The sequence below is a fragment of the Staurois parvus genome, unplaced genomic scaffold (assembly GCF_062004578.1).
Source record: "Staurois parvus isolate SC_StPar_1 unplaced genomic scaffold, SC_StPar_1.0 ptg000352l, whole genome shotgun sequence".
Taxonomy (NCBI): Eukaryota; Metazoa; Chordata; class Amphibia; order Anura; family Ranidae; genus Staurois; species Staurois parvus.
Window position 1 is genome coordinate 4,871,397 of NW_028318148.1, and position 21,596 is coordinate 4,892,992.

The 21,596-nt window shown below is 41.3% G+C and overlaps 1 protein-coding gene across 4 annotated transcripts in view; it reads right to left on the reverse strand.

Moving 5' to 3' along the window:
• Positions 1–972: 972 nt before the first annotated feature.
• WDR5 (WD repeat domain 5) overlaps positions 973–21,596 on the reverse strand; it is a 43,447-nt gene continuing 22,823 nt past the window's right edge. For all 4 annotated transcript variants that reach the window (XM_089684693.1, XM_089684691.1, XM_089684694.1 and 1 more), the window contains exons 12-14: positions 19,189–19,263; positions 3,141–3,228; positions 973–2,144 (exon numbers count right to left, since the gene is read on the reverse strand). In XM_089684693.1, the coding sequence (XP_089540819.1) occupies positions 2,044–2,144; positions 3,141–3,228; positions 19,189–19,263 (264 nt within the window). In that variant the 3' untranslated portion in view covers positions 973–2,043. The remainder of the gene's footprint in view (positions 2,145–3,140; positions 3,229–19,188; positions 19,264–21,596) is intronic.

Sequence of the window (21,596 nt, forward strand, 5' to 3'; positions counted from 1 at the left end):
TAGGACTAAATATCCCATGATACCTTGCTGCCTGCAAGACGTAATTCCTGTACAGACTTCACCTCCTGAAACTCTTCCTCTCAGCACCTCTATAGTACAAAAGGCAGGCTCTGAAATCTGACAGTGGCTATTCACAGGGCATTGTTGATAGTGTCTCAGACCTAAATAACTTTGTGAGGAACCCGCACACAGTTTCTTGAACAAACTTTGATTTTTTTCAGATTAATAGGAGTAGGCTAAAAATAATTGAAAGTCAAAGTGGAAATAAATACGGCAATACCCATTGTATAATAGCTATCATGTTAAAGGGCCAGGGCCCAACAACTGACAGCCAAACCTGAGTACTGTCACAGGCTAGGTGGTCACATACTGGGAGGATTAGAGTAAGATAAGTGGAAGCTTCTGAGTGAAGAACTCTGTGTACAGAGTGTGAACACTGAGGATGAATTACTCCATAGTGCCTTCAAATACAGAGATCAATAAGGGCTTGTTATAAAGCTCCATAGGTTCGGCCACAGTTACACTTTAAAGTGATTTCCATGCAGCCAATCAAAATACATGTGTAAATTATATTACCTGCCATAATTCTCTTCAGGCAGTGTTTTGATATACTCTGCAGCATAACAAAAAGGGTGAGACCACTATTCAGACCCTGGAGCTTTCTGTATCATCACCTTCCCCTTTTTCCAAGGCGACTTATTGGGCTGTAAATGATCACAGCACTGACAACATCCTTCCTCTACTTGCCACCTTTTCCAGCTCCTAAGTGTTTTAAACACATACCGACGTTGTTATACAACATATTTATTGGCTTCCAGTGACCCCAACCCCCCTCTTCCGGCCTCTATTTTGAAGTACAGGGGATCATGAGAAGTTAATTGCTATTATTCATTATTTTAATTGTTAGCCTATAACTGAATTTGGAGTGTTGGCATTATGAGCATGCTGAAAAAATGTTCACACAGACAAAAGTCACGTAAAAACCCACCTCTTTATTACAGCTTATGGATCTGTATGTTGTCAGAAAGAAAAGAAAAAAAAATTGACAAAAATATATAAAAAAAAAATAAAAATCCGAATACAGACTCATGCCATAAGCAATACAATACTATGAATTTCCAAAATACAAAACAGCGCTGCTTTATACAATGATTTTTTTTTTTTTTTTTTTTTTACAACGGGATCTGTTATGTTTCACCCTTCCATTCCCACCCTTAAATAACCCGGCAAGGAGGGGGGAAAAAAAAAAAAAAAGGGATGAAAATAAAACAAGGAAGGGGCAATAAAATCAACACACAGGAGATGGGATTCCCCCCTCCAGTGCCAAGAGCTGGTGGCAGCTGAAGGGTCTGGTGGTGCAGTCTGTGCACACTGCTCCACTCAGACTGCAAAATTGGCTCTGTAGTAACAACACATAGGAACAAAACACTTAACTATACAACCACAGGAACCGCAGGTTTGTCTGGTGAGAAGAAAAACCCAACTGTGATACCAGCAACCTCATTTGGTCACAACAGCTGAACTGAATTTGACTAGAAAAGAAGAGAACAGGGAAACGAGTTAAAGCCTCTTTTACAAAACTTGTATAACAAGGATCTATGAGCGCATTCAATCCTCCAATAAGTGCAGGTTAGAGATCTGACAACTATTGGAAATCTGTAATAAGTAAAAATAATCAAGCTACTTCCCCAAAAGTGGGAGACAAATTGTTTAAAATAAAAAAATTCCAAGTGAGGGACAGGAGCAAAAAACCTGATTTCGTAAGCTTATGCGCTTCTTGTCAACATCTTTGGACCAAAAGAATGTAAGCTGAGAGTGGACAGAACAAGCAAACTTTGGTGTGTGTTGGCATGGAGACGGTGGATGAAATGTTGCTGGCAAGGTATAACGCTGATTGGAAAATAATACATTTGAGGCTGCAAGATATTCCTTCTTTGTTCTAAATTTCACAATCAAAACGTTTCAGAATCCCGATTCACACTTTACAGGATTGTGTCCCAGGGGGTGTAGAGGCCTCTGGAGGATAAAGTCTAATGAGGGGATTTAACAATCGCTCTTCCACAATTTGATGGTCTTGTCGTTCTCTAGTGCAGCCGAAGCAATGATGTTTTCTGTAGGGTGACAGGCTGTTGAAATGACGACATCTGAAGATGAGAAAGGAAACCACAAAAAAAAACTTATATTTGCATGAAATTGAAAATTTATGAATGAAAATATATTCTAGAGAGCAAGTGCAAATTCAAGGAAAGCACTGACAGAATTTATTAGTAGTTTATATAGCTGACTTATCCTTCAAACTGTAAAAAGAACACTAAACAATTCACATCAGTCTCTGCACCAATGTCTGAAAACTCAAGCACAAAAATGTAATATAGACCAGCTTAATAGTCATTAGATGTGGTAGCTACGTTATTTTTTCTTTTGACAACATTTCGTGCCCTAGGGTGACCACGCTTACTCACCGTACTGTTTCTATGGAAGAGCAGCACAGTCACCTAAGAAATATGTTAGCACTACATAACACCATCACATCACATTCCAACATATCTGTAGTTCAGAGGAACAGAGTAGCTCTGTTAACACTGCCCGAAATTTCAGTGCAGCGTAGGCAGGCTGCCCAGCAAATTAAGAACTCACTAGATTTCTAGCAGGATCAGATTTTTTTCTCTAAACAATCAATATATTTAACAGACCGAAAGTGCACAAATAAGTGAAGTTTATTGTTAGAGTTTATAAACACAATAACATTTTAAAGTCCAAACACAATCAGCTTAAATTCATGCACTCACATAATATACATTTATAGAGCACTGATATATTACGCCTTGCTGCACAAAAGGACTCCCAACATTGCAAGGCAAACATGCTAACTACTGGGCCAACTTTTGTTACTTGATTCATAAACTTCCATAAACAAATAGAAATAGTTGTGCCTACATATTTACTGCTAGTGGAAGCATAAGAACCCCAATTTCTAGACTGACAAAGTATTTTTCCCCAGCAGTCTAATAATTTCTTAGAACAAACACTATCAACCATTATCCACTAAAGATAAATTAACTAATTTGTCAAGAAAATTATAACATATCAGGTAAGTGAAATGTATACTTTATCTTGGTTTCCCAAATAACTCCTACTACCTGTATGACCCTGTAGTTTCTGCACAACTTCCTTGGTCTGAAGGTTCCAGATATACACCAAATTATCCTCGGAGCCGGATACAATCCACTGAAAACAAAAACAAAGTACAGACTGTAGACAGCAGGAAAAACAGGTACTGATCCTTTAACGCACAAGTGTAATGTTAGATTTGATTTTTAAAGATCACCATTCAGTGAGTTACTTGTAGAATGTCAACGGGAACTAGTAAAAGGCTATTCTCATTAAATACTCATTTCCTTAACTTTCACCTTTATGTCTTGGACTGGGCCCCATTTATTTTTGCAATTGTATTTTTATTAACTGCTTCCCTGCCGACCTATAGCAGATATACTGCTACAGGGTTGCAGGGGTGCACAAAATCACGTATATATACGTGATTTTGCATTTCCGGGTGGGGGGGTGCACACGAACCCATCCCACACCACCATTCGCGCCGCGGCTGGCAATCACCAGGTCCCGGCCGGTAATTACCGAGCAGCTCTGATGGGGAGGAAGACTGTTTTGCTTACCAACAGTCTTCCTCAGTCAGCTCGGGCACACTGCTCTGGATCCAGAGCAGTGTGCTTACAGTGAAGCACACACCCCCTGCCCCCTAGTAAAACACTCCCTATACATAGTTAACCCTTTGATCGCCCCTCATATTAACCCCTTCCTGCCCAGTGCCATTAGTAGTGTGTCAGTGCTTTTTTTTTTTAGCACTGATCACTGTATTGGTGTCACTAGGGATGTCAGTGACACCAAGTCATTTCCCCCTCAGTGTCCACTGTAGTCCCGCTAAAAGTCGCTGATCGCCGCCATTACTATTAGGGGAAAAAAAAACAAAAAACAAATCCCAGTATCTATACCGCCATTTGTAAAAGTTATAACTTTCACATAAACCAACTAATTTACAAGTACTGGGATTTTTCTTTTTTTTAGCAAAGACATGTCGCAGAATACATTTTGACATAAATCTATGATGAAATTTGCATTTCAATTTTTTTACTGGACATGTTTAATAGCAAAAAGACCAAAATATTGTTTTTGTTCTAAAAATTGTGGCTTTTTTATAGAGAGAAAAAAAAAAACCACACAGGTGATCAAATACCAACAACAGAAAGCTCAATTAGTGGGAGAGAAAATGGACATAATTTCATTTGGGTGCAGCGTTGCATGGCTGCGCAATTGTCAAAGTAATGCAGTGCTGTAATGCAAAAAATGGCCTGGTCAGGAAGGGGGGTAAATCTTCAGGAGGGTAAGTGGTTAAAGTTTGCAGGTTTTAACAAGTTACAGGAGTACATACACATTAAACCATTAGCCAAGGTTATACAATCTGTAATGCATCCACACAGTTGAAAGGACCATTCTTTTATAGCATTTACAGTTTTCAGTATGCAACTATGCATTACCAGAAAAGTACTGTGTCATAAAGCATAAAGTATCTAGTTCATTTACAGCAAATGATCTGGTTTAACACGTTTGTAGGAATACAGATGTTACAGACATTGAACTGCAAACCTGTGGTTTATAAAGAGGAGTAGAAAGAGGAAAATATTTTAAAGCGTTATTAAACTAGGGTAAAAACAGAAACATAAAACAGAGCAAAGAGAACAAATCATTTCTTAAAATTCTGAGCACATCGGGCTGTATACTGTGTCAATCTACAGTCACTATAAATTGTCAGATGTAACAAGAGGGGGTGTTTGGTCATATTTTCTCAAATATAGGATTAATCACCTTTTGGTTTACCCATCTATCTCATATTTTTGCAGTTGGATATTCCATCCTCCTAATTTTCAACGGATGGTGTCCAATAGAGGTGTCTGAGTTGGGACAACTGCAGTCTTCCAATGAAATAGAATAAGTCATCTGACTGCTGTCAGAATATATGTAGTTTGTCTTTATGAATATTTAGAAATGCCTAGGCAAGGCAGGCCAGGGAGACAGTGTACAGTGTCTATGGCAGCCTCTCTCAACCAGGGTGCCCAGGCACCCTGGGGTGTCTTGAGGTTTCATCAGGGGTGCCTTGGCAAAATGTCTAAAAAGTTCATAAAAACTTGTATACAAGCCATTGGGTAGAACACGCCTGCCTTTTAGTTACACAAAGCCACCGGTCTTCATTGTACACCATTACAACCCTCTAGCCGCCAGCGTCCTAACAACCAATTACATCATCAGTTGATGAGGATGTCAGCTGCCTGCACAGCATCCTAGTTTGACCATCCCCTGCCCCTTTCCATCAGTGCTGGGGTCACATTAGCTCAGTGATGGAGATGAGAAACACTGAAATACTTGTCAGTACCAGTGTGGAAAATGTATTTTCTTTGGAAGAATAAATCACCTCTAATGTTGGGTGTTCTATGTGTGTGGATGTTGCTGTGTTATATAAAACTATTAGAATAGTTTTTCACATTTTAAAACGGGGTGCCTCACGACTGTCCATAATTTTAAAGGGTGCCTTGACTGAAAAAAGATTGAGAAACACTGGTCTATGGGGATCATGACCCCCTGGATTTGACTTATTACCTTAAAGTGGTTTTAAACCCTTACCTATACCCAGTGAAGTGAGTGGCCTCAGGTGACGAACAGATTAAAAAAATCCTCCTACAAAAGTTGTACCTGTTTATTTGCAGCCATTTGTACTATACATTCTTGTAAAACTCAGATGAAAGGGATTTTTCACAGACTCACAAATCAGGGGGTGGAGAGCTGCAGTTTCATGAGCTCTGAGAGCTGATTGGAGGGAATGGATGTTCCCCCTTCCCACAGCAACAGTGCTGAGGCTGTCAATCAACGGCTGTGTTCTGGAGATCCCTCCCCTGTCACCTTTTTACCTTTTGGTGTCAGGAAAACGTGTCAGCAATGGCTCATGTTAATGACAGAAACTAGACAGCAGACAAATAACATTTAGTACTTTAGAGAGAGGAAAGTAAACACTATAGAAATATGCTTTGCTCAGAATTAAATGTCTGTAGTTTACAACCATTTTAAACTACTTTTTCCCAAAGAGGCTGAACCAGAGAGCAATACCAGAATCTACAGGATTATAAAAAAAACAGGAGGAAGAAGGAAGAGGGAGGAGGGAAGAGGAAGAGGGAGGAGGGAAGAGGAAGAGGAAGAAGAAAAATTGGCAGCAGCTACAAAATACTTACCTGTCTAGGTATTCAGCACTGTCCTCACCCTGGACAGTTATTTGTCGGTCTTCTGGTTCCCCAGCACTAGCATGAGTACTTAAGGAATCCAGCTACCACACCTTGTGGCTTTCCTTTGTAAATGGTCCCACAGCCTTCTTGGACTGCTGAGGTGATCCGGACAGAAGTGGCAGCAAGTGTCAGTCAAAATTATGTACCCTCTCCCCCACCCAAAAAAAAAAAAAGTGTCCAAAAGCAGTAGAGGAGGAAGGAGGCGGAAAAGGTTACGGTTTAAAAAAAAATGTAGGGCCCTCTAATGTAAATGGATTTTTTGCGGAAAAATAATATTTGATCTGTAGGTAAAAATAGAAAATGTTTTTAGGCAAGTTTTTTCTGGTTCTCATCTCTTTGAAGGTTTGTAATCCGCAAACTATAGACATTGAATGTTATGTGTATGAAGGTTAGTATGCATTTTTCCAAATGCAAATTTTAAATAATGTTTGTGATGGAGAGACTGATTATGGACAGACCGAGAGATAAAGGGTGGTTTGATGCACAATTATTCTATGGAGATCTGCTAACTGAGATCTGTTGAAATTGTTTATCACGTTGGATATAATTAGATGTAAAATGATGTGTGACCACTAGATGTCTGTCTGGATTCCACTGTGGTTAATAGAATGGACATTGGTGGTCAAGGGAGTATAAAGTGTTAAATACCAAAGGAGGTCAGTTATAAAGGAACGATATGCTGTTTCGCCATTCCCTCAGAAGAAGTTGTAAGGATGAAACATTAGGGACGGGGCATGAAGGAGGTAACCTCAGTCCGTGTATCAGCAGCGTGGGGAGATACCGCATGCATTACTGTGATGGTGGAGGTCTGATGAATTGGGATTATGATAAGCGATCATTCTTTTTAGGTTTGTGAGTTTTTAATGGGAATGAACAAGCAATAAATTTGTTAAATGGGATTACGCTATGTGTGTTGCTTTGTTCCCCTATCTTGAGCTTTTAGAGTTTTAAAGTACCACTGTGGGAAAGGAAGATTTTGGATCCATCTAAATGAATGATCAAATAAAAGTGCCATTTGCCTAATCAGTAATATGACAGGCATTTACTTGCAGTGAGTGCTGTACCGAGGGGATGTGGTTCACTGAGCACAAAGGGTGATTTATGTACTCCAATTAAAAGGTGGAGTGAAGCTGTGAACTATCCACCCAGAGGAAAACATTTCACTGTTTGGGATTTGTTGCACTTTTCAGCACCAATTGGTGGAAAACTGAACTTTTAAAAGTGTGGAGCGCTGCTGTGATTAATGTTGTATTCATGACGATTTTAAACAAAGTAGCTAGCTCTCAAGCTTAGGTGTATTCACCATTCTTACATAAGCGCTGGGTAATGTGCATTGGTTGCATGCGTTTTTAGCACATTTTTGTTTTAAAGTAATTTTTCTTCACCGATATGCACTGATGAGGTGCCACTGATGAGACTGCACCAACAGGAGGCACTAATGGGGCTGCCCTCGATCAGTGCCACGATCAGTGCCCTGATTAGAAGTGTAAATGTTCCCTATCCGAATTGCTGGTTACCGGCTCTCCTTTCCTCAAGCTGTGACAGCACGTAAGGAATGGACTGCCAATAACCTGCAAGTCTGTTTATGATGTGATCAGCTGTGATTTGACACAGCTGATCACATGGTAAAGGGCTGCTCTGGTTGGCCCTTTATCACGATCTGTGATCAGATGTGTCCAAATGACACAAACATCACAGAGCACGCCCAATGTGTACCCCCAAGGGTGGGGTTCTGGGAGGACATCTATAGACACCCTCCCAGAACTAGCTGACCATGCTGTTGCCGTCTTTCAGTTATAGCACAGTCAGCAAGTGGTTCCCAAAAATAAAAGCAACAAGTCACACCCTAAATGCAGGTGTAACATTTGGAAAGGATGGAGTTAGACTATAAAGTGTTGCTAAACCCACAACAGTAAAATCAGTCTGTATATGCAGTAATGCATGCTTATTATACTCACCGTGGAACTTAAGGGTTTAATCCTCTGCATTGTGTAAAAAGGATGTTTGATGTATGTAAAATCCACTGACAGGGAGGGTTATTATAAACGAAGAGACCCTAGTGGTCAAATGTCCCCTCTACCTATCAGGTAATGTGATCTGAGCTTTACATGCACAGCTCAGATCACATTTACTGTCCACTCTGCGTCTCACGGCAACGTGACCCCCATTCGCATGCACGGGGGTGATGTTGCCGCAGCCCAACCTTTCAAGCAGTCTAAGATAGGAAACCTGGAAGTTACACCAGGCAAGCCATGATAGAGCTGTGCTGGAGAGCTCATACTGGTAAGTTATAGCTTAAACCTCAGGGGAACCATTTTTTTTTAATTTGAAGAAACGACTTTACTACCGCTTTAAATTTCCAAGGCATACTAGATGCTGTGCATGGCCTCCCAAAAGTTTGTCTGTAAAACAGTGTGCGACCCAGCCTGTCCTACCAATATACACAGGACAATCAATGCTGCTCCAGGTTGGTTTACTACTATATACCTCCCACATTCTCCTTCAATATAGGTGCTGGCCCAATTCGCAAAGCAGCATGAGAACAAAGGAAAGATAATCCGGACGACTGTACTCTGATCATAAAAACCACTTTTATTCCAGCATATCCTTAAAATGGCAAGCAACAGCACAGAAAGAGCAGCAAGAGACTAAAGGTTATCAGCTCTTGGGCTGGCCATAAATTACATAATTATCCTTTAGATTTGCCAGCATCATATACTATGAGGTCAGACCTAAATACTTGAAATTTGCATGCAATCAGGCAGACCCTTGCACTACATATTTGAAGGTAAATCTAAAGGAAATAGAAAATTGTATAAATGTATGGCCAGCTTTAACCATAACCTTGCTGGAAGGATTTTACAGATACTCTACATAGAAGAGCCACCCCCACTCAGCTATACACAAAACACTAGACAGGTCCATCTAGAAAAGGCAGATCAGCTACTTTGTGTACCCAATGTATTTATAAAATAAAACAACATATGAAACCATTTAAACTCATTCCTTAAAAGTAGTAATGAATCACCACTTGTGGGCAAAAAAAACCAAAAAAAAAACCACAAAACCCCACAATACACAAAATACATTAAGAACTGTAAAGGAAATGTGTAAGTTCTATATAAAATTGTATTATATTTGGTATGCTTTGCCTATGTATTGTACACTGCACTCATTGTGCACACAGCAATAATGGTTTCGGTGCATATTTGCATTCCTTCAAGTCCTGATTAGAAATTAGCCTGCCTGTGTAACGCACATTGTTACCATTAAAGTACAATTGTAATATTAATGTAATACCCCAATAAACATTTGTATAAAAACCATCAAAATGCACAAATAAACAGAACAGTGATTTGGAAAGATGCCAAGTATCTTTTTGTGTCTGTCCTCTACTGCAGTAGTTAATTTGGAACCACTAATCAATACGAGGATCTATAAAATTTCAGTATTAACCACTCGCCCTCCTGAGGATTTACCCCCCCCCCCCCCTTCCTGACCAGGCCATTTTTTGCATTATTGCGCTGCATTACTTTAACTGACCATTGTGCGGTCATGCAATGCTGCACCCAAATGAAATTTACATCTTTTTTCCCACTAATTGAGCTTTCTTTCAATAGTATTTGATCGCCTCTGTGGTTCTTATTTTTGGCGCTAAAAAAAAAAAAAAAAAAAAAAAGACAATTTTGAGAAAAAACAACAAAAAAACAAATATTCTTGACTTTTGCTATTAAACATGTCCAATAAAATTTTTTTTCAAGCATCACATTTCATCAAATTTAGGCCAAAATGTATTCTGCTACATGTCTGTGCTAAAAAAAAAAAATCCCAATACATGTAAATTAATTGGGTTACATGAGCGTTATAGTGTTTACAAATGGCGGTATAAATACTGGTATTGTTTTTTTTGTCCTACTAGTAATGGCAGCAATCAGCGACTTATAGCAGGACTGCGGCAGACATTCTGACACTGGGGGGAACTGACGTGGTGTCACTGATATCCCCAGTGACACCAATACAGTGATCAGTGCTTAAAAAAAATAAAAAAATAACTGACACTGTACTAATGGCACTGGGCAGGGAGGGGTTAACATGAGGGGCGATCAAAGGGTTAACTGTGTGCAGGGAGTGTTTTACTAGGGAGCGGTGTGTTGGTGCTTCACTGTAAACACAGTGCTCTGGATGGCTGTGCACAAGTGTGCCCAAGCTGACGGGGGGGGGGGGGGGGGGGGGGGGAGGACTGTTAGTAAACAAAACAGTCCTCCTCCCCATGCTCGGTAGATGCTCGGTGATCACCGGGAGGGACCCCGGTGACTGAAAGCCGCGACTGTGAAAGACAGCAGGGCACAGCGCGCACGCGCTCCCTACCTGGAAATGCAAAATCACATATATAGGTAATTTTGCGCACCCCTGCCACCCTGTAGTAGTATATCTGCTATAGGGCGGTTGGGAAGCAGTTAATGTCCAGAAAAGGACAATCCATAAAACTATGAATTCTCCACATATAATCCAAAAACATAACAATTCGAAAGTTTTACATCTGCAAATTGGAAATAAATCCTGCAATTTATTCAAAGAAGTGTGAGATCCCATTCAGAATTGAGCACGTCAGAAATACATGTCTGTAAGTAAAATCCAGTGAAGTTCAAGTTTATATAATAACCTGAAAGAATCACCACCTGTTCAATTCCTTGAATGCAGAGAGCTGAGAGATCTCCGCCATGATACACATTAAAATGTTTGCTACTTTAGTAGAATGATCTTTCTGTATGTTATATATGTGGCCATGGAGGTGATCTCTCAGCATCCTTGTTGTCCTTCCCTCATATTGTTTAAGGCAGAAAATAAGGTACATAATGCAGCTCATGTTACCGTTAATAAAAGGATTAATTTTAGGCCTCGTTCACACCATGTGCAGAAACGTCTTTTTTTTTGTGCCCGCACAGAAAAATGGCTAAGTGTTCTCTACGTGCCCTATTCATACCACCACACTGGTATCAGGTGTAGATTTGTTTCGCGCAAGAATCTGCAACGTGTACGCAGTTTTCTGCACAGAAAAAAAAAAATGACATGACATCAATAGTGTGGTCTGAATAGGGCACATAGCTGACATGCATGAAAACTCACTGAAACACGTATGTAAACATGTCTCTGCAAGTGAAATCTGTGCAGTTTTCCTATCAGTTTTTAATATATGTATGGTGTGAACTAGCCCTCAAACGCGTTAATCCTAGCTGTAGACACTAAACAGTCACCCCAAGAAATACAGGGACTGAACAGAAATTTGTCCTCCCGGCACCTGTAATTAATTGCCAAGCAGCATTACTAAGGATGAGACATGGCTAGAAGAGTGTCAACTACCCAAAGAGGGAGACCGTCTAGAAATGGTTTTAATTCCCTTACTCCAAAGTTTCTAAACATAAAAGGGCCAGTTTACTATCCTTCAGAGTTTGGGGGGGCGGTGTGTGGCCATTGGGAGTTGAAATTGTCCTGGTGTCAGTGGGCGTAAAAAAAGTATCTTTGGTATTAGGGAGAGAAATATTTCCCCATTGCTGGTGTCAGTGGGAGGAATAGTGCCCTATTGTTGGTGTTGGTGTTAGTTTGAGTGCCTCATCATTGGTGTCAGTGGGAGGAATAGTGCCCCATTGTTGGTGTCAGTGGGAGGAATAGTGTCTTGTATCATTGGGAGGGAAAAATGCCTCAAGGGCCGGATAATGGCAAGCAAAGGGCCGCATCCAGCCTCTGGGCCGCAGTTTGGAGACCACTGCCTTAAACAATATAGAGCAGAGCTGGACAAATTTGCTTTGAATCTAGGTGTCAGCTGTAAACATTAGGAGCTAGTTTTTTTGTAACAGAGTGGGTTGTCAGTGCTCAAGGCAAAGCAACTTTTGGGCGACAAGCTTCACATGATGCAAACTGCTGCACGACGACAATCAAGGCAAAACCACATTTTGCAATCACAACGATTTTGCCAAGATCTCAAACGCCCAGGTGTGAATGGAGCCGCCCTGGTTCACACATATGCAATTCTGGATGCATTTTTAAGCTCACAGATTTGCATGACAGGCTAGATATTATAGCGGGTAAAATAAAACACTTCACCATTTTTCTCAGTAAATACATTTCTAAAGGTGCTGTTGACATGAAATTTTCACTACATGTCAGTAACAACCCATTCAATCCAAACATACAAAGAAACCAAAACAAATAAGTTCAGAAATTAAAGTTGTGTAATAAAATGGAATGACAAAGGGAAAAATTATTGAACATGCTAACTGAAATGTATTTAAATCCTTTGTTGGTAAGGACAGCTTCAAGATGCCTCCGGCATGGAGAAACTAGTCGCATGCATTACTCTGTGTGTCTATAAACCCTGATCTTTAGTTCTTTCTATAGATTTTTTATTGGATTCAAGTCAGGCGAATAGCTGGGCCATTCTAGCAGCTTTATTTTCTCTCTGTCTTAGAGAGCTTCCTTGGCTTTGTGTTTGGGATCATTGTTTTGCTGAAATGTCCACCCTTGATTCATCTTCATCATTCTGGTAGATGGCAGCAGACTTTTATCAAATGTCTTGGTACAATTTTTAATTCATCCTTCCTTCAATGATATGACGTTTGCCAGTACCGGATGCTGAAAAACAGCCCCACACCATGATGATCCCACCTCCAAACTTCACCATTAGTATGGTGTTTTTAAGGTGATGTGCAGTGCCATTTGACTTCCAAACATGGTGTGTATTATGGCATTCAAAGAGTTAAATGTTGGTCTCATCTGATCAGACTATATTCTCCCCGTATTTCACAGGCTTGTTTAAATGCCGCAAACTTAAAAAGTTTTAACATACTGTTTCTTCAGTAATGCAGTCTTGTGTGGTGAGCGTGCATACAGGCCATGGCGGTTGAGTGCATTACTTATTGTTTTCTTTGAAACAATTGTACCTGCTAATTCCAGGTCTTTCTGAAGCTCTTCACAAGTGGTCCTTGGTGTTTGGACAACTCTGATAATTCTTTTTACCTCCTCTGTCAGAAATCTTGCGAGGAGCACCTGGTTGTGGCCGGTTTATTGTGAAATGGATGTTCTTTCCACTTCCGGATTATGGTCCAAACAGTGCTCACTGGGACATTCAGAAGTTTAGAAATCCTTCTGTAACCAATGCCATCAGTATGTTTTGCAACAATAAGGTTGCAAAGGTCTTGAGGGAGCTCTCTGCTTTTACCCATCATGAGTTTTTTCCTTGCATGACACTTTGGTAATGAGACACCATTTTATAGACCATCAGTTGAGACTGAACCAGCTGATTTTAATTGCACTGACAAGGGGCAGGATTGCTTTCTAATTACTGATAGATTTCAGCTGGTGTCTTGGCTTTCCATGCCTTTTTGCACCTCCCTTTCTTCATGTCTTCAATACTTTTTCCATGTCATTCCATTTTATTACACATAATTTATGAACTGATTTTTGGTTTCTTTGTATGTATAAATTGCATGGGATGTAAGCAACATGTGGTGAAATATTCATGTCAACAGTACTTTTAGAAATATATTTACAGAAAAAAAAAATGGTGAAGTGTTCAATACTTTTTTTTTTTTCTTTGAAAATTTAAAATAAGAAGGATGGTGTCCCCTTACAGATGGCTTTCAGGGCCTTCCCTTTAACCACTTGCCGACCGCAGATAGCCGAAAGACGGCTTCACTGCGGCCAGCCAGTTCTGGGAGGGCATCATATGATGCCCTCCCCGAACGCGCCCTCCCGCGCGGCCCCGGCGATCTCTGTAATCGTTGTGTCCTACAGACACAGCTGATCAAGTGAGGTGGTAAAAAGGCCAATCACAGCAGCCTTTTACCACGTGATCAGCATTGTCCAATGATACAGCAGATAACTGGCAATTGCATTTACCAGTGATCGGCTGCACTTTCCTCACACTGTCACAGCGTGAGGAAAGTACTGCAGATAACCGGCAATTGTCAGAGGAGGGATCGGCACTGATAATCAGTGCCCTGATGATTGGTGCCCAGCAGTGCCACCCCGCAGTGCCGCCCGCCTGTGCCCAGCAGTGCCACCCAATCTCACCTATCAGTGCCCATCATTGTTACATATCAGTGCCAGCTTATAAGTGCTCCCCTATCAGTGCCCATCATTGTTGCATATCAGTGCCACCTCATCAGTGCCCATCAGTGGTGATTAACAACTTGCCCTCCTGAGGATTTACCCCCCTTCCTGACCAGGCAATTTTTTTTTGCGTTACGGCGCTGCATTACTTTGACAATTACGCGGTCATGCAACGCTGCACCCAAATTAAATTTACATCCTTTTTTTCCCCTCACGACTTGAGCTTTCTTTCGGTGGTATTTGATCACCTGTGCGTTTTTTTTTTGTGCAATAAACAAAAAAAATAAAAAAATTTTGAGGAAAAAAAAAAAAAATAAAAAAAATCACATTTCGACATAAATTTAGGCCAATTTAAGGGGATAATATGAGGGGCGATCAAAGGGTTAAGTGTGTGCAGGGAGAGTTTTACTAGGGGGCGGTGTCTGTGTGCTGCAGTGTGCCTGAGCTGACTGGAAAACAAAACAGTTTTCCTCCCTGTTGGAGATCCTCGGTAACCACCAGGAGACGGTGATTGACAACCGCGGCGCGGGTAGGGCGCGCCCTCCCCCTACCACCCCCACCCGCCAACCCGGAAATGCAAACTCTCACACACACGTGTGATTTTACGCACCCGTGCTGCCCTGAAGCAGTATTTCTGCTATAGGGTGGTCGGGAAGAGGTTAAATACCACCAAAAGAAAGCTCTATTTGTGTGAAAAGTTATAGAAATTTTTATGGGTACAGTGCTGCATGACTGCACAATTGTCAAAGTGCGACAACACTGAAAGCTGAAAATTGGCCTGGGCAGGAAGAGGCTAAAAGTGCCCGGTATTGAAGTGGTTAACCAGAAAAGACTGACAATTCAGAAACTTACCGTACTGGTGTTCACATGAGGATGGCAACCCTGTGGAGAGTTGCAAACAAAGGAATAGCTCGGAAATAATCTAAAGGGGTTTTGAAGATCTAACAGAAGCAGAATGAGATTTCACAGATTCACAGCTGGATGTACCAGTGAAACTATGTAAGCAGCTCACCTTTCCAAAGCTTACATCAAGGAAGAGTAAGCAGCCCATGGGGAGGAACAAACAAAAAACAAACCACACACAAAAATCATAGCCTAGAATCCTAGAATGATGATCCAGAGAGGACTGAAGAAAAGTCAGGATGCTGCACCCCATTCAGAATTTTGTGGGATGAAACCTCCTCGCTTTGCCTCATACAAACTATTGCTTCCAAGCATAATGCTGGATCTTGGGCGAGGTGCATAGTCCTAGCTATTTAATAAAAAAAAAAACACACACAAACAGGAAAATGGAATCATTTAAGCTGCTCTTAGAATCAGGGCTTAAACCAATATATTTTTAAAGCTGCAGATCACAAAATAGAAGTGAGGGCAAACTGTCTATATATAGAGAAAATAGCCAAGGCTGAAATGTGTCCCTTAAGGCACTCACAGCCACGGAGAAAGATGTAGTTCAGACTGGAGAAAAGACCAGATTAATCCCACAGGGAACTTCCTGGGATTAGAATTCCTTGCCACACCAGAAAAAAATGACTACAAGTCATGGTAGAAATGCGAACAGCCAACAATCTAACGTCTGAAAGTGAAGAGGGAAAAAAAAAACAAAAAAAAAAAAACACCACACACAGGTTAGCCTCCATTCTTAGGACCTGGGCTGAACAGCCACACTGTAAAAGGCTAGTGACGGGGGGGAGGGTAAATCAATCCTAGGAATAGAATATTGAAAGGATCTGAAAGGGCCCACAGAGAGTCTGCCAGGAGCCCAAAAAGGTCCAAGCACCCATTCGCTTGGACCAGTTTGCTGCAACAGGAATCAACAGGTTAAAACTGATGCAATGGAGTCACCAACGTATCCACTCTGATGGCTAGAGGATCCCTGGACCTGCAGACAATTTGTCAATTTGCTGAACTTGAAACTTGTTCACATCTGGTGTTCCATACCTACGAAAGAGGTAAAGAACACCTCCATGTAACTAGACCATTTTTCTTCTCTTTAATCTGCATTGTGAACAAAGGTCTACCCATGAAACCCCATGCCTGGAATATGCACATCAGATAGGGCTGAACATGATGTTCTGTCGGCAGTATCGGTCCTTGTTCTTTTTGAACTGCCAGACTTCTGGTTCCTCTCTGATGGACAACCCACGACCGTGGCACAGCCCAACTGAATCCGGATCACATATCCTTGTATTAGTCCAGCATTGAAGGGATTATTAAATTGCTCTGAGCTCCAGAATGCAGATCGGGTAGTATGTTTTTCCGTTAACCATGTCCTTCACAAGTTTAAGTAACAGGTTCTCTTTAAGGAGGCTTTAGGGTTCTATTAGAGCCCTAATGTCACCTTTGTATTCTAATTGAAGGTAATCAAGCACAGATCGTGTTTGATCATTTTCGTCCTGGCCAGGTTATTACAGTGCTGAAACTAGAAGTGATGCCCAGGAAGGGCAGCTGAGCCTGGGATAAATGGCTTTTTCTTTTTTTCTGGAGTGGGGAGGGGTTGGAACCAGTATCTGTGTATTACTTCCTGTGTATCCATTGCAGGGATACTCCTACAGTATACCTGTGTGGAAACAGGAAGGGGATTGACAGTATGTGTTCTTTTTTTGTGAATGCAGGGGCACCTATGTACAAATAGGAGTGTAGTACCATCTACACAGGAAAGAATGGGCTTTCTACTTCAAATGCATTTTCATGCAGTTTAAGTGGAGTTCCAGTGAAACTGTAAAAAAATAAGTCAGCAGCTACAAAAACTAGCGACTGACTTTTAAAAAAACAGCCACACACCTGTTCCTTAATCTGCAGTGTCCTCCCTGCAGCCCATTTCACCAGCCATCCTGTATTCCCAGCGCCAGCATCTTCAGTGTGGGCACCCAGCTGTGAGCTTGCAGCTTCACAGCCAGGTGGCCATTGCACATGCGCAAGTAGTGCTGCGCTTTCTGAATGGTTCCATAGTCTTCTGGGGAAGACACCTTCCGCTTCTGATCACCTAGGCAGTCGCAGAAGTGGGAGCGAGTACCTGTCAATTTCGGGTACACACTCTCCTAATTATTGCAAAGCTCAAATGTTGCCAATAGACAACCAAACCTCTCACCAAGAACAGCTGGTAGATTGCCAAGGACCTTAAAGTGGCTGTAAAGGCTTAAGATTTTTTTTTTACCTTGCATTTTCTGCATGAAGGTGTTAAAAAAAAACACCACACAACACACCACACACTTTCCATGATCAGCTACCCCCCAAAATACTTTCCTATCTCGATCTAGCACTGTGCCAGAAAACAGCATTGCTTTCTCTCTTCACAGGACTCAGAGGTAGCAGTGAGAGCCACTGGAAAACACAACCAGGCTTGGGATCAAGCCCACATGAGTGCAAGTAACTGGGAATGGGGGCACTCAGAAGTCAAGAGGAGCCAAATGAACCGGCAGTGGGGACCCCAGAGGTGGTTTGAGGCCACTTTGTGCAAAACTATTGTACATAGCAGGCAAGTATTACATTTTATTTTAAGAAACAAAATACAAACCTTTACAAGCAATTTAAAGGTTTTTCTTCACTCACTGGCAATGTTTCAATGTAGCACCATCTCTGCTTAATAAGTGCAGTTTTTCCAAAGTAAGTAAAGAAAAAAAAAAAACAAAAACAGTGCTCCTGTGACACTTTCAAATAGTCTATTGCTGAGCTTAACACACATCTAGCAGTATTTGGAAAAGAAAAAGGGAGAGATATTCACTAAGATAGATGAGTGGCGTTACTTTCAATTGAAATGTTTTATTGGGAATCTTTCAAAACCCTTGAGAACTAGAGGGGACTGGGATTTGTTTGAAAAATTCTTACTGAACTGGACACAAAGCCAATATATATAGTAAAATGGGAAAAAGATATGGGGGTTGTGATAGATGAGGAAAAACAGAAGAAAATATATAGATTAACTCACGAAAATGTAAGTATGAGGGAGGTAGAAATAAATTACAAGTGTTTGATAGGATGGCACATTACACCGAATGTTGAAAATAAGATGTGTGGGGAGAATTCACTGTGGTGTTGGCGGGGATGCGGAGAGATAGGTACAGCGAACCATATATGGTGGGAGTGTTCAAAAATCCAAGTATTCTGGAAGATAATTTATTTAATTGGAATGATAACTGAAATCGATGTCGGGTTGGACCCAGCAATATGTCTCCTGCACAGTACAGACTTAACAGTGAATAAATATAAGGAATCAGGTATATGGTACTATCTTAATGCTGCAAAAGGTTTGATACCCAAGTTCTGGCGGAAAGCAGAGGTGCCGAGAGAGGAAGACTGGGTAGATAGAGTGAATCAGATTAGAAAGATGGAAAAACTTTACCACATGCAGGAAGATAAGATGGAGGTTTACTATATGAAATGGGAAAAAGCTGGATTGAATAAGAAATATAGGAAACTATAAAGGAGAAATGAAGATTAAACTCTACTTGCTTTATTAGGAAGATCTGGAGAGAATGCAGAGAAGGTTGACAGGGATGGGGGGCGGTGGGGGGAGGGAAGAAGGGAGGGGGAGGGATTGGGAAATAGGTTTAGAAAGTGTAAACAAGGAATGATTTTTGTATTTTTTTCCTATGTGATGATGGAAATATGTATTTAATTGAAAAATGAATTAAAAAAAAAACAAAAACAAAAAAACATCTAGCAGTATGCTGCATACAAATCGGCATTAGACATAGGTCAGTGAAAATTATAAAATCCTCTGAACACATCATACCTTGCCTCCTGTGACAGAGAAATTGGCGAATATGCAATATTTCTCATTCTTGTGACATGTGTAGGTTTTGAGGCACTGCAAGAGAGGTACAATTTTGAGTAAAATCTTATAAACCGATATATACAAACATTTTTAAACATTTGATTTTCAAATTGAACCTGACCTGGGCTAAAATTAGTGATGCTCACAAAGAATTGCAATAATAATAAAAAAAAAAAAAAAAAAAAAAAAAATTCTGCTCACCAAAAGGACTGAAAAATAAGTGGACAGAACCACCTAGAAAAATAGGATCGAGAAGCAGCATGGACCCTCCGTTAGAACAAACAGGGAATCAGAGGACCAAGGCCTTAACACCACCTTATCCTTATGAAAAATTAGTAAAAAGTTCTCTGCAGAAACAGCAACCAGCTCCAAGACTCTACGAGCCAAGTAATGACAAGTTGGCAACCAAACAGAACTTGCACATAAAAAGCGCCAACAGAATTTCTTCAACAGGCTTAACTAGAGAAGTCTAAAATAGGCAATACCAACGTTAGATCCCACTGGAACAAAGGGGGCTGCACAGGCGCAACAATCCTCCTGACACCTTGCACAAAGGCTTTTTAACCACAAAATGAGATGCAATAAGTCTCTTGAAACAGACCGGCCAAAGGTGAGATCTGCCCTTGATGGTACCTCAGGCTATAGACATCGCCACATCAGACAGGAAAAAAAGCCAAAAACGCACCCAAAACATACAGTCAGGGATGAAATTTATGAGCCTCACACCAGTCAGTCATTGTATGACGGTACACATCTTGTGCACATCGATGGATCGAGCTCAGCCGCAGGTGAGGCTGAGGGGGGAGCTGCACACCGAAGGCTTTTTTACCTTAATTGATAAAATGCATGAAGGTAAAAAACCTTCAGCCTTTAGAACCACCCAAGAGTCAGAAATACCCGACTGTAGGGACAAGGGCTTCAACAGCAACGCTGGCAATGCCAGTGACCATAAAGCAAGATGCAAACATTAAACCCTGTGACATCAAGTCTGGTTAACCTGAAAGAGCCCACAACCAAGAGATTTGTGATGTTTGCATACCATGTTCTTCCTGACTAAGCTGGTGTGATTAGAATTCCCTGGATGCCCTTCACCTTTATCCTGCGCAGCAGGTGGAGAAGAAGCTACAGGGTAGGAAAGGCATACATCAGGGAGAAATTAACCCAAGGCGTCACCAGGGCATCCATCGCTAAAAACCGAAGGACGCTGGTCCGGGACGAAAACCTGTCCAGTTTGTTGATGATCTGCAGGCCAAGAGATCCCACAGTGACAAATCACTGAGAATAACTGGATGAAGGGCCCACCCACCAGGTTCAGTTCTTGACAGCTAAAAAAAAGTCCGCCTGCCAGTTTTCCATACTGGGAATGTACATGGCAGAGGCTCGGAACATGAAGTTCTACTCAGCACAAGAGCAGGTCCACTTCCTCTTGAGCAGCACAACAATATCTCCCCACTTGATGGTTGATATATGCCACAGCCATGACCTTGTCCAAATGCACCCTGACAGGAGACCCAGAAGAGAGGCAGACCAATGCTGAGGAGCTAACTGAATAGACAGAACGTCCAAGGTGTTGATTAGCAAACTCTGTTCCGCCAATGACCATGTCACTCAAATAAGTTCTCCAGAACACCCTCAATGAAAAAAACCTGACATTCATCATCAAAACCTTACAAGTTATCAGAAAAAGATTTTCTGGCATCTAGCATCCGCATGGAAAACCACCATTTCAGAGCGGCCTTGGCAATCATATGCATGGGTTAATCAAAATACTGTTGATGTTTGCCTGACATGATATGGAGTTATAAAGTCCTGGAGTAAACCTGGGCATATGGAATTACATCAAAGACAGCTACCATTTTCCGTAGTACAATCATGCAGACATGAATTGAGAGGCTTATCGAGGCAACCTCAGAGACTCCATCTGAGAGTGTAGAGACAGACTTGTCCTGCAGAAGCAACACCTTTCCCTGTGCAGCAACTAGGACTAAGCCCAAATACCCCAGATGTTGCTTTGGAACCAAAGCCAACATCTGAAGGTTCAATGCCTGTCTGGACCATTCCAGACCATGCCCATCTGATGGACATTTGATACCAAAATCTGAGCCGATCATTCCCCGAGGTTGTCTAAGTACCTCACAAGGGGGTAATGCCTGGTGTTCAACAATCCTGGAACCAGAGGCAACCCTTTGGTAAGCAAAACTACAAATATGTTGCAGTGTTCAACTGCGGTGGACTGATCCACCTGTATAATTCAGCCTGCATTAAAATTCAGCTTCTACTGCCCCAATTCACAAGAATACTGTTTTGAAAAGACTGCCATATGCTTCACTACAGAGGCAATACGCAGTCCAGCATTCAGGGCCAGA